The sequence below is a fragment of the Mesoplodon mirus genome (assembly GCF_964341445.2).
Source record: "Mesoplodon mirus genome assembly, chromosome: 13".
NCBI classification, from domain to species: domain Eukaryota; kingdom Metazoa; phylum Chordata; class Mammalia; order Artiodactyla; family Ziphiidae; genus Mesoplodon; species Mesoplodon mirus.
In genome coordinates, this window is record NC_138989.1 from 5,884,503 (window position 1) to 5,898,098 (window position 13,596).

At 57.8% G+C, this 13,596-nt stretch overlaps 1 protein-coding gene across 27 annotated transcripts in view; it reads left to right on the forward strand.

Annotated features, from left to right (window-relative positions):
• NCOR2 (nuclear receptor corepressor 2) overlaps positions 1 to 13,596 on the forward strand; it is a 224,761-nt gene that overhangs the window by 64,039 nt on the left and 147,126 nt on the right. For 26 of the 27 annotated variants that reach the window (XM_082641462.1, XM_082641487.1, XM_082641489.1 and 23 more), the window contains one exon: positions 8,114 to 8,331. In XM_082641462.1, coding sequence (XP_082497588.1) covers positions 8,227 to 8,331 — 105 coding nt within the window. In that variant the 5' untranslated portion in view covers positions 8,114 to 8,226. Of the gene's footprint in view, positions 1 to 7,395; positions 7,707 to 8,113; positions 8,332 to 13,596 lie in introns of those variants that run through there. The other variant, XM_082641483.1, reaches the window with a different exon arrangement.

Below are 13,596 nucleotides of genomic sequence, written 5' to 3' on the forward strand. Positions count from 1 at the left end.
CCCCATGGTGGCTTGCAGGGAGCCTGACGTGGGGGGATATTAGTGGAATAAAGACACGCTTGGCTCTGGGGGTTGGTTAAAAAAGTAAGACCAGAAAACCCCTGGAAAATGGGACAGTTAAATAGATATGCATTGGCTGATCAGTCCATCCATCCGTCCATCCATCCATCCATCCATCTATCCTCCCTCCCCCTTCCCTTTATCTCTCCTTTATCCATCCATCTCTCATTCATTTTAGCATCAATCCTTCATCCATCCATCCATTCTCCCTTCGTCCGTCCATCCATCCATCTCCCCGTGAACACCTGGGTGGGAGCTTTCCCGGTTGGGACAGACCTGTCACTGGATGTCAGCTCTGAGTGGCAAGCCTTTTGGTCTGACTGGTTCACTGCTGTAGCTCCAGTGTTTGCAACGGTGCCTGCACCTTGTAGATACCCAGATAATTTCCTGATTGGCCAGAATGTGTGGAGTTTGGGAGCATGGGTTTGTTTAGTTTGGTCCCAGTTTGCGGGGGGCAGGTGGCACCTCTGTGGGCAGCAGCCTGAGTTGGCTCTGAGTATGGTGACCCTCAGCTACTCCAGACCACCGCCCCTCGGGCAGGGCCAAGGACAGGCTGTGATTGGGGTCCTGGCTCCTCCTTACGGAGCCCAGTGACCTCTTTGCCAGGTATGGGGCAAGGAAGCTGGTCTTCCTCCTTTAATAGAGTTAGGATTACAGGTGGGTCAGTCCTTTTATGCACAGAGGCCTGCACCCGTGGCTCCTGGACAGGGGGCACAGCTGAAGTTTCCTTGAGCCCAGAGATGCCAGGGGCAGGTTTGATATAGGAGACCCTTCACATCACCCGTGCCCAGAGGTGTGGCATCCTTCTCATCTCACTGGGAGTGAAAGCCCCATGTGACCTCCACTCTCACCGTTCGGGTCTCCCTGCTGTTCCTCTCCCACCTCAGGGCCTTTGCACTTGCTGTTCCGTCTGCCTGGAACACCCTTCCAAGACATCTGCTGGTTCCCTCTCTCCCCTCCTCCACATCTTTGCTTAAAGATGCCTTCTGGTGAGGCTGTCCCGGACCACCCACTTTAAAACTGCACCTCACCCCCCCCATCCCCTGCCTACCCACCTCACGCTTCTATTTTTCTCCGTAGCACAGATACTGTCCACCACCCTATAATTACTCCCGTCTCACCCAGTGGAATGTCAGCTCCGCGAGGGCGGGGAGTTTGGGTCTGTTATTCGCTGCTGCGTCCCGGCACCTGTCCCACAGGAGGCGCCTATAAAGCGTGGTTGACAGTGGGCAGCAGCCAGGGCAGGGGGCAGGAACTTTGCCTTTGCCCCTGTCCACGTGGGCCATACAGGCTCCTGTGAGCCAGGCCGGGTGAGGCTCACCCATGCCTTAGTTCAGAGCTGGGTTCCTGGGCATCTGTTCTGTGCCATGAGCCCCTGCTGAAGGTGGCCATCAAATGCTTGGCCGGTCCCCGATGTTTACAGCATGCCAGAAGCTAGAAACACAAGGTGGGAACAGTCAGCTTCATTCTAGCTGGTGTTTCCATAGCAGCTTAGCCTCACACCCCAGAACTGCTTCTGTCCTCAAGTCCTGTACCATCCTCCCTCCACTGCCCCAGTGCTGGCTTCCGGGTCTCCATTCTCCTTGGGCCAGGCTGCCTGGCACCTTTTTGTTTAGTAGATATTTATTGGATGCCTACTTTGTGCCAGGCTCTGGGATATAGCAGTGAACAAAGCAAATATTTATTGAGCACCTATTGTATTGGGTTAAATGACGTCCTCCCCAAGTTCATGTCCACCCGGAACCTATGAGTGTGATTTGATTGGGAGAGAGGGTCTCTGCAGATGTAATTGGTTAAGATGAGGTCATGCTGGAGAGGGTGGGCCTTAAATATAATTGGAGTCCTTATAAGAAGAGCAAGCATAGGCACATGGGAAAACAGGCCATGCGAAGGTGGGCAGAGATTGGAGCAGTGGAGCCACAAGTCAAGGAAACCTGGAGTCACCAGGAGCTGGAAGGGACAAGGAAGGATCCTCCCCTGGAACCTCTGGAGGGAGTGTGGCCCTGCTGACACCTTGATTTTGGACTTCTGGCCCCCAGATCAGTGAGAGGATCCATCTCCGTTGTTTTTAGCCATCCACTTCGTGGCAGTTTGTTATGGCAGCTCCAGGAAAAAAACACACCTACTGTGTGCCAGGCACCATGCCCCTCATGGGGGATTCAGCAGTCAATTGAAACAAACATTTATGGAGCAGCTACTATATGTCAGACACTGAGGAGACCGGCAGGGTCCCTGCCCACAGGCTCCCAGCACATGTGTGTGTCCCTGGCCCGAGACAGGCTGGCTGGGGTGGGGTGTCGTAGACCGTGTCCCCTCTGTGGGACTGGCGGCCACTCGAGCGCCACGGGGGGTTCTGACGAGCACGCGGGTCAGCGCCGGGGCCGGGGGCCTCTCTCCTGCCTGGCAGCTGATTTGAAATTCTGAAGCTTCCCCACCTGCCACAAGTCCCAGCGTCGGTCCCGTTAGTTCCAAGAAAATGTCAGGCGTGTGCGGTGCAGACAGCTTCCCTTTCATCTTCCTGGGCTCAGGTCTGAAGGCTCCCAGGCACATTTCAGCTTCCGTTCCGGCCCCTTAACAAACACCCCCTCCACCTCTCCGTGCCCTCAGAGACATCCCAGCCCCAGTGGCTATAACCCCACCCTCCCGGATCTGAGCCTGGCTGCTCGAACTCGGAAAATCTGTGGAATGTGTCTTGGTGTGGCTTCCCTGGCAGTCTGTGTCTTGGTGTGGCTTCCCTGGCAGTCTTGCCTGGGGCCCGAGAAGGGATGTCCGGGCAGGACAGAAACATCCCCCCCGGAAAGAGGCCTCTGCCCAGCAGGGTCAGGGAGATGCAGGTGTGGCGGGCTCCAGCCTCACCTCGTGTTACTGGCGCTCACCTCCGCCTGACAGTTTCGTTCGTTGAGCACCTGCTGTGTGCCCAGTGCAATGCTAGGCCCTGCAAGGCAGACACAGAATCACAGGCAGTGAGCTTTCTCCGTGGATGGAACACGGGCTTGGCAGCCTTGTGGGGCGCTGCCGAATCAGACCTACAGCCTATGTGGCTCTCCCAGGGTGGCTGCGTGGCCCTGGCCGTGTGCACGGGTGCTCCCAGCATGGGCTGGGCCTGCAGTTTGCAGCCCTCCTCCAGCCGGCTCTGTGGGCCCGTGGTTTTTGGTTTGGATATGCGAGGCCCGGTGGGGCTTGCGGTGTCCCCGCGCTATGGGGCTCGGGAGCATCCCACACCGCCTGGCAAACCCAGTCCTTAACCTCGCCAGAGCGCTGTCTCTTCCCTATGGAGCCCTGACTTGGCTGCGTTTGCCTTATTGAGCACCTGCTGTTTACCAGGCACCCTTCACAAGTGTGCTGTCCTCCTGGGTCCGTGGAGCAGGGACACGCATGTTCCCTGTCTACAGTGGAGGAAACTGAGGACAGAGCCCCGAGGCACCTTGCCTGAGGGGGGACTGACAGGCCCCTGTCCCTGGGGGGCCGCTCGGCCTCCCTCACCCCCAGAGCAAGATGTGTCTTTGGCTGGCAGGCTTCTTCTCGACTTGCACGCCGTCTGCTGTTGCTTCTCTGTTCCTGCTGTCCCGGTCCCACCGGTGTCATCTTGTGCAGGGACGCTTGCGAGAGCCCCCCAGGCCTCTGGGTTCCACGCTCACTCTTCACGGCGCCTGCTTGTCAAACATCCCGATCCTTTCCTCTCTCCCTCAACCACCTTCCGTGGCTCCCCATTGCCCTTTGAACAAAATCCATCCTTTCCATGGTCCGTGGGCCTTGAATGACTTGATGAATTTCTCAAGCACGACATGCCTGGTCTCATCTCCGGGTTCTTGCTCAGGTGGTGACCTCTGCCTGGAGCCCCCTCCACTTCCCCCTCCCCCGGCTGTGTCTGGTTCACGCTCCAGAAAATTCTCCTTGCCACCCCCTCGCCCTCCTCAAGGCTTCCAGAGCCCCCAGCCTGCTCTCAGAGTCACTATTTGCTGCTTGTCTGCACTCTGCCGGGGCACCGAGACCCTCTGTGGCCTGGACCCTGCCTCATTCACTAGCCTGGAGCTCAGCTCACAGCGGGGACCCCAAAGAGTCTGGAGATAATGGATGTCCACCACCCTCTCCTGACCCCAAAGCTCCCAGACCCTGCAGTGATATTGGGGCCACTGTATCACATTCCTGCTCTAACCTGGATCCATCTCTCAGAACCCTTTTCAGCCAAGACCAGATCCAGGAGACCCCACGTTGCCCCGTGGATTGCTCTCATCCTCTCCTACCCTTGGCTTTGATGAAGTAATGTCATATTTTTTCTTGGCATGCACCTCCAAATGTTGCTGATGAAGTCAAAGCTTAATCCCCGCCCCTGCCCCGCCGTTCACAGTGTTACGCAAACACCACTTTTATCTAGTTTCGAAACACTTCCATCATTGCATGGTAACCCCCATACTCATGAGTCGCTCCACACCCCTCCCTCCATCCCACCCCCCGCCCTTGGCAACCACCAGTCAGCTTTCTGTCTCTGTGGATTTATCATTCTGGACATTTCCTATAAGTGGAATCGTATGGTATCTGTCCTTTCATGTCTGGCTTCTTTCACGTAGCATCATGTTTGCAGGGTTCATCCACGTTGTGACATGTGTCAGGGCTTGGTTCTTTTTTATAGCTGAATCATATTCCGTTGTACAGATAGACCACATTCTGTTTATTTCGCCACTCCTTGGTTGATGGGCACTTGGGTTGTTTCCACCTTTGGCTATAGTGAATACTGCTGCTGTGAATACCTTGATTTGTTTGTCTCTGTTTTCCATTCTTTTGGGTATGTGCCTAGGAGTGGAATTGCTGGGTCCTACGGTAGTTCTATGTTTAACATTTTTAGAAACTGTCAAACTATTTTCCTAAAAATAAATTTTTTTTTCAAGTTGGCAAAAAATGTGGCTAAGGTTGGGGGAGATAGAAATGGAGCTTATTAAAATAAGCTCGTGGTGAATGCAGGAGGTGCAATATCCCCAGAGTCCCCCGGCTTTGGGGACAACCTGCACATGAGGATGCTGGGCCATGGAGCCGGTGGAGTGATCCTTTGACGGGTGGTGGGGGCATGAACCTCAAGCTCGGCAGTGGACACTCTGTGAACGTTGGGGTCGTGGGAAGCCAGGCCTTGGCACGAGGAGGGTGGGGAAGTGGCCGAGGATTCTCCAGGGCTGGTTTGGAAAGGTATCACTTCTCTGGCTTCTGGAGCCCACATGCAGTGCACGCCGTGAGCATCTTTCCGGGGCTGCCATCCCCAGTTGGCATTTCATTAGGCAAAGGAGATTAGAGATCTACTGGTAAATTAGACTTCTCACCGCCTCACGCAATGCAAAGTCACATAGCGACTTGGAAGTTGCGCGTGGTGCTCTTGGAAAGGCAAGCAGATGGAGCTTCTCTCTGGCCAGGTGCTGCCCTCTTCCTCTTGCAGAGAGCGGGCAACCGTTTGAAACCCAGAGAGAGGCCGGAATAGAACTGGCTTTGCTGCATCAGACCACCAGGGTCTGCTGGGCTTTGTGATGAGCTGGGTGGGACACAGGGAATTCTGGGACGGGGCCCAGCACTGGTGGCCACCACTGCCCCCTCTCCCAAGGCCAGTCTCTTGTCTCTGGGCTGCAGGAGGGCTGCCGCGTTGCTCTTGGTGGGGACCGGCGGGGGCAGTTCTGCGTCCCTTCCATGTCCACAGCACCGCTGTGACCGGGCTGCAGCTACTGCGGTGACAGTACTAGTGACTGGAATGAACAGTAGCTCCCATCGGCTGAGCAGGACTGTTCCCTCGTTCGTAACAATTACTCAGTGCCGGGCTTCCCTGGCGGCGCAGCGGTTGAGAGTCCGCCTGCCGATGCAGGGGACGCGGGTTCGTGCCCCGGTCCGGGAGGATCCCACATGCCGCGGAGCGGCTGGGCCCGTGAGCCATGGCCGCTGGGCCTGCGCGTCCGGAGCCTGTGCTCCGCAGCGGGAGAGGCCACAACAGTGAGAGGCCCGCGTACTGTAAAAAAAAAAAAAAAAAAAAAAGAATTACACAGTGCCTCCTGTCTCGGTGTCTGGGAAAAGTCCATGTGGGCTTTTTTCCTGAGGTGGTCATAGGTGTGGCAGTTTGGGCTCTGGAATTCTTTGGCTTTGCAGTGTTGGGAGGATTGACGGCACCCGATGGAAAGGTTGCCTCCTTTGTGACTCCCTCCTTCTCTGGGTGAGTCAGAACTTTTGATGGCCAGTGACAGAAAGCTGGGTTGGGCTGGCAAAGGCAAAACACACAGAAGGAGTGCCTTGGCTCCCCTAAACGAAGAAGCAGCTTTGATCTGCCTTCAGGCATGGCTGTATCAGGACCTAGCTGTGCTCTCTCTCCCCTTCAGATCTGCCTTCCTGGGGGTATGGTCTCGGGTAGGTTTCTGCCAAGTGGTGGCCCCCCGAGAGCTCCAGGCTTTCATCCTCCTGGCTTACAGCCCCAGTGGATAGTGCCTGTTTCTGGTTCCTTCTCAGAGTCTCAAGACTGACTCTCATTGGCTCAGATTGGGTCAGATGCCCATCCCTGAACCAATCGCTGGCCCAGGGGAAGCAGGAATCTGATTGGCCAGGCCCAGATCACATGATCACTCCTGGAGTCTGCGGGGGGAAGATGGTTCCTAAAAAGAAAGTCGAGTCTACTGTAGCAGGAGATGGGGGTGGGAAGTGGGATGCAGTCACGGCCCCCAGGTGGGAGGGAGGGGGGTCTTGTTCTTCCTTTGACCACCATGATCTCAGTCTTCCCTCCCAGTATCCGTCCACATCAGACCTCCAAAGGGCAGAGGTTTAGGGCGTCCACGCCCTTGAAAGACAGCTGTCAGTGGAGGGCCGGGCGATGAGGGACGTTGTGATGAAATTACAGGGAGCTGGGGGCACACATGAGATGCAGCCCGAGAGGGTACATCACATGGGGGCTTCCAGGTGCTGGGCCCCTGCGCCATCTTGGATTCTCCTTAGCTCCTGGGTGGCGGGTGTGAGTGGGGGGTTTGCACATGGCAGGGGCCTGATAGACACCCCTTTTCTGAGTGGCTGAGTGTGGAGGAGGCCCGAGACCTGCCAGGCTTTCAGCCCGGGCCTGGGCGGCGGAGCCACTTATAACCTTGGGCAGGCTGCATGGAGCAGTGGCTGGCGGAGAGGGAGAGAAGGGTCCTGGGGGGGTCGGGGGCCCCCGGAGGTTTCTGGGCAAAGGCCCCTTCTGACCAGGGGCTCTCTTGCTCTCTTGACTTGAGTCCTTTCTTCTTCCTGGGCCTCAGTTTCCCCATCTGTAGAGCCAGTGGATTCCTTCCATCATGGGCACATGAGTGCTTTCTTCCCCGTGGACAGCATCCTTTGCCTGCCCCTCCGGGAGCCACAGGGGGCCCAGCCGGCTCTCCTTCGTGTCCTCGGCTGTTTCCCCGGTGTGGCCCTCGGGCTCCCAGTCGCTTCGCCCTCAGCTCGCGTCCGGGCCAACCTCACGTCTGTCCTGCTTCCCCGTCGTCGTGTCACTCACCCTCCCCAGAGGGTCACTGGGAGGCCCAGGCAGGCCCGACCTTGCCCGGGGTTACACTGTGACCTGTGTTCTGCTCGAGCCGACCCTGTTCACCACCATCACCCTGGACGGTTGTACGGACTTTGCCCCTCCTGGGACAGCAGTTGCCTGCCTGAGCTGCCAGGTGCTTTCGGGGAACCTTGCCCTGGTGACTCAAACTGGCAGAGGACCTGGGGTGGGGTGGGGTGGGCTGAGTGTGCTTGGGAGCCATGGTGGGGTCGTGGGGGCAATGCCCGCAGAGTTAGAGCTCCCGTGCCTGCTGAGCGAGGGCCTTAGCAGCGGAGGAGGACACGGCTGTCACCGATGTGGCTTGTGCCACAGCTGCTGGCCTGTGGCTTGGAGAGGCCTCAGACACCACGTGGCGTCTCCCACTGCTGTCAGTGGGCACGGAGCTTGCCAGTGGCGTGGAGGAGGGTCCCGGAGGACCCCTCTCTTCCTCACAGGGGCCACAGGAAGGAATTGGGGCCCCGCCAGGGTCTGCAAGGAACAGCCCTGTGACTGATCTTGCTTGCTTTTCTGGTCTCCTCACAGGTGCCTGGGACAGGGTGGCCCTCGAGCAGATGACGAAGACTGGCTTTTAATCCTTGGAGACCATTGAGAGGGAGCTTACAGGGGCCCACGAGCCCCCCTGGACGACCACCACCATGTCGGGGTCCACGCAGCCCGTGGCACAGACGTGGAGGGCCACCGAGCCCCGTTACCCGCCCCACGGCGTTTCCTACCCTGTGCAGATCGCCCGGCCACACACGGTAAGGGGCACGAATGTGTGCCTGGGGTCACCTTTGGGGCCTTCTCTTGTCCCCGGGTTCCTATTTCTCCTTGGAGTTGAGGCTAGAGTGGCTCCAACAGTGTCCTGCCAGGGCTCGCTGTCCCCCGCGGGGAGGTGGGGTGCTTTGGCAGAGACCACTGGCATCTGTGGCCTTACCAGGCCCTGGGACAGCTGGTAAAATCTCTTAGCTCCCTTTTTTTTTTTTTTTTTTTTTGCGGTACGCGGGTCTCTCACTGTTGTGGCCTCTCCCGTTGTGGAGCACAGGCTCCGGACGCGCAGGCCCAGCGGCCACGGCTCACCGGCCCAGCCGCTCCGCGGCATGTGGGATCCTCCCGGACCGGGGCACCAACCCGCGTCCCCTGCATCGGCAGGCGGACTCTCAACCACTGCGCCACCAGGGAAGCCCTTAGCTCCCATTTTAAAGCCAGGAAGCTGGAGCCCAGGGCCAGGCTGAACTGGGATCTCTGCCTCTGAGTTGGCTGTGGGGTTTGCATGCAGACGTGGAGCTCCTGCTGTATACACTGTCAGCCCAGCCTCAGCCGGGCTCCCCTGCTTTAGGATTGGGGTGGCTTCCTAGGGGCCATGGCTCGCAGACCCTCCCCTCCCCAATCCTCAGGGCCTGGAGCCTATTCACTGCAGTGATGCTTAGCGCTCTGAGACAATGAGGTCCAGTGCGTGTCATTCTCTGAATCCCCGACACGGGGGTCCCATGGGTTAGTTCTGCTCACAGGGGAGTCTCCCCATCGTTGTGTGAGTGGGGGGGTGGCCTGCTGGCGAGGGAGCGGGCGTGCACTTGGTCAGCTCTTTTTTTTTAAAAAAAAAAATGTTTTGCTGCGCCGCATGGCCTGTGAGATCTTAGTTCCCCGACCAGGGATCGAACCCGTGCCCCCTGAAGTGGAAGTGTGGAGTCTTAAACATTGGACCGCCAGGGAAGTCCCGTTGGTCAGCTCTTTCGAGCTGCACCCCACTCTGTCCACCTTCTAGTGGGGACCCCCGTTTCCTGACTTCATCTCTAGTTGCATGTGGCCCTGAGGATGAGGCTTGGTTCTGTTCTATATCCTCAGGGGCTTGCCAGAGGGCTCTCAGGGTCCTGGGCCTCCCCCGTTTGACCTCCTGGCTGCTTGGTGAGGGACTGCGAGGGTTTGCAGTTGCAGCTGGGGTCAAAGCTTGCTGTGCTGGCCCCTATGTGAACACGCCTGTGTCTGTCCTGCTTGGCTGGTGTGGTCCCTCCTGAGATGCAGAGAGGAAGTGGCGTGGGAGGGCTTTTCTATCTTCCATGAGCGAGATGTTTTTGCATATGAGCCCACTGGACCAGCCCGGGGGTGTCCCGAAAACAGTGGCCTCTTGAGGACTTGGGCCCCCAAGATGCTTTTGAGAGCCAGCTGTGATAAACGGGCACATTCTGGATGAGGTCGTCGAATTCTCACAAACAACCCAATGAAAGAGCACCTTGCATTATCATCCCGTTTTGCAGATAAGGAGACTGAGGCTGGGAGGTTAAATAATAGGCCTCGGGTTAAATCACCATGAGAAGGCAGTCGGCTTCAGCTTCAGGACTCTGAGCCCCTGTGAAATGGATGACTATTTATTGGTCACCTACTGTGTGCCCAGGGCCGAGGATTGTGCTCCTGGGGGTCATTTACTATTATGTGTGGTCATCACCTTTATCATAATCACAATAACAAAATTAAGCATTGTCGTCGGAGTGCTTACTACAGGGTGAGTGTTTTGTTTACGCCCTTTATGTATACAGTTGCACTTGCTTCTCTTTACCACTGAAGTGAGGGTACTCTTAACGCTCTGCACTTTGTAGCTGGGGAACATTTTGCAGGTGAGGAAACAGGACAAGTCGCTTAATGACTCTAAGCCTCGGTTGTTCATCCATAAAATGGAGTAATGAGAGCATCTGTCTCCTAGATTCTCCTGGGGATTAAACGTGATGATCTGTGGAAGGTCCTTATGACAGGGCCTGGCAGACACTCAGCCAGCTGTGTCTACTTGCAATATTGTCACTGTCACTACAGCCGCTTGGAGGGGCTGCCTCCCCTGGGGGCTCCTGGCCGTTGCCTCTGGTTTCTCTTCTTTCTCGTCCCCTCCTGCCAGATTCCTACCCCTCTCCCACTCCCTCCCCAAGGGCCCAGACTCGGTTAGTCCTTGAGTCCCTCTGGCCCCTGCCATCCTGCAATCCCCGCCCCAGCTGGGCCCTCTCGAGGTCACTTGGAGTCACCAGCTGATCTCAGACACTGCCCGCACTTTTCCCGCTGGGCCTTCAGTGACGCAGGATGCGTCCGGGTAGGACCCAGTGGTCACTTCCTCCGGGCAGGAGGCTGACGCAGGGGGTGAGCAGGGGCCCTGGGTAGCTACGAGGCGGGGCATCCTTATCCTGTGTGGTGGCAACGGTGGGGCCCCACTTCCTGATCACCCTGCCTCGTGCTGGGGCGACCCAGCTGGGGGCCCCTGCTTGTTACTGGGAAGGCAGGAACAAGAATTCTAGGCATCCTGGGGGGGTCTTGCTCTCCTGGGCATGTGTCCGGGGCTGGAGCCACTTTTCTTTGGCTGGTGGGAGGTGAGTGTTGGGACTGTAATCTGGAGGTCCCCCTGCAGCCCTGTGCCCCCTAACCCCTTACCGCCAGCCCACTGTACAGGCAGGGTTTGTGAGATGCCCCCCTTTTGGGGGGCAGAGGGCGGAGGAAAAGGGGAAGAGGCGTGGAAGGCAAATGCCCCATCCAAGGGCCAGGTGGGAACCCAGGGGTCCCAGCTCCTTGTACAGTAGTTGAGGCAGGTCTGCTGGGCTGAGGGGGCGGGGCCTGGACCCCGTGACCTGTGACCTTCCTGGGACTCAGCTCACTCCCATACCTGCTCCCAACAGGCTTGCATCCAGGGTGGCACCTCCTGGCCCTGGAGGCTTCTTCCAGTGTGTCTGGGCATGGGGCTGCTTTGATGGTGAGTCCCCCCCACCCCGGAGCCCGGAAGAACCTCCAGATGTGGCTTTGAATCCCTGTTCCTCCCAACTCACTGAGTGACATTCGGCTGCTCACTTAACCCTGTGGGGGCAGCCTCAGTTTTCCCATCTGCAATATGGGTGTTGTGGGCCTGAGCACCACTGGCAGATGTTTGCGAGGTGCCCGGGGCAGTGTCTGAATGTGGCAGCCACCTCTTTCCTCCTGGCGGGGTGGCAGGAGACCAAAGAGGCTCTGCACTCTGAGAGGGGCGGTGGGAGCCGCCTTCTCTGCTGGCCTGTGCCTCAGCCTGCGTCATGTCCAGGCTGCCTGGTGTGTTACGCCGGCGCAGATGGAGGGCTTAATTCCAGGTGTGCTTCCCCTGACCCGGCCTCAGGCACCCTCAGAGCCTCTCTTCACGGTGACGGTGCGCACGGCTCGTTCAGTCCCACCTGCTCCACCCTCAGAGCCTCTCTGAGCCCTGTTCTCTCCTTCTCTGGGGTCTTGGCTTCCCTCCCCCACAGTATCAGGACGCCACATCTTTCCCTGAGGGTCCTGGCAGGCTCCTGGCACTGAGGGTCTCCCAGGATTGAGGGTCCCAACACATCCTCCCCTCCTTGTCTCCTTTCCAGCTTTCTAGAGCTCAGCTCGATTCTGCCTTCTCTCCCAAGCCCCGCGGGACCCCCTGAGCTCTCTCTCGAGTTCCTGCAAGCTTTGCACTAAATGAATGCGTTAAAGTCCAAAGATACGGGAGTCAATCCCAGCGCCACTCCTGCCTGCTGTGTGGCCATAGGCAAGTTACTTAGCCTCTCTGTGCCTTAGTGTTAGAAGGGCTTTTCAGAGCACAGACTCTGGAGCCAGACCGCTGGCATTCACGTCCTGCCTCAGTGACTTCCTAGCTGTGAAACTTTGGACGAGTGGCCTTACCGCCCTGTTCCTCAGTTTCCCCATCAGTTGAGCGAGGGTAGTTCTAAGACCCTGAGGATCAAGTTAGTTGACGTGTGCAGAGGCCTCTGCACAACGCCTGGGCTGAGTAAGCGCGACTGATACAGTGCAGTGTTGATGACTTTGAGGCTGCTGCTGTCATGACGACAACGTGCCCGCTAGTATCCTTTTCCGAATGGCCCCCAGGGTACACTGTGGGCTTTTCCTCTAGAGGAGGGATTGGCAAACCTTCTCTGTAAATATTTCAGGCTTTTCCGGGCGCTCGGTCTCGGTCACAACTACTCCGGCACTGTTGCCGTCCTAGCGTGAAAGCAGCTCAGCCAACACCTACAGGAATGGCCATGGCCATGTGCCAGTGACACCTGACGAAAAAGGCAGAGCCTGGCTTTGGCCTTGGGCCCCGTTTGCTGACTCCTGCCCTAGATCAGTGCTTATCAGGCTCTCTGTGGGAAGGACCAGTCTGTTTCATTTCCAGTTTGTCACAAATGGATACATGGTCCTTCCGCACGTGACCCAGTTCGCGGGCCCGGGGGCGGGTCTAGGCCGAGGCCAGCAGGCCTGTGGTTGGCCGTGTGCTCAGATGCCGCGGTCCCGTCAACGGGCTTTCAAGTAGGATCTGAATCCTCTCGTCTTCAGCGCTCCCCCCAGACCAAGGGTCACGGACACAGGAGCCTGCTTGGGCCACGTACACGTGTGAGGGCAGCAGGTGGGGTTGGAATGCTTTGTTAACACGTGGAGGGTTCTCGTGTCCTGAGACGTGGCTGGAGGTTTCTAGCCTGAGTGCCTGGTGTCTTCAGGCTCCTGTGACCACAGTGAGCCCCACCTTCGGTCTCTCTTGGGGTCCCCCTAGTTCTTGGCTTCCTGTACAGATGCAGGCACCCTCGGTGGTCCCTGCACTCAGAGCCCTGGGGTGGAGATCAGTGTGGATACCACAGAGATGGCCCCCAAGGTGTTCCTTGGAGAGACCGTGCTAATGAGGTCATCCTGCTTGGTTCCCAAACTGAGAAACTGAGGCCAGAAGGGTTCATGCAGTGGCTGCCCCACGCCCCTGCCTCGGGAGCCCTGGGGGCCGTGTGCCTTTTCCTGCCTCGGTTGGCAGTGGTAGGCGCCGTCCTGCCGGGGCCCTCTCCCAAGGGATTGGACCGTCTGCCTCTCTGCCGCTTTGTTCATTTTGCTTTTGTGTGAGAGGGAATTTTCCTCCCAGCAGACTGCAGTGCTTGCCGATTTCTTCTCACACCTCTGCGTGCGTGTGCACCCCGGATCTGTGCCTGGCAGCCTCGCCGGCATGATCCCAGGAGCTGCCGCCCCCTCCCTCCAGCCCTTTCTTCTTGTTCCTTCATTAGCACCTGGTGCCTTGTGCA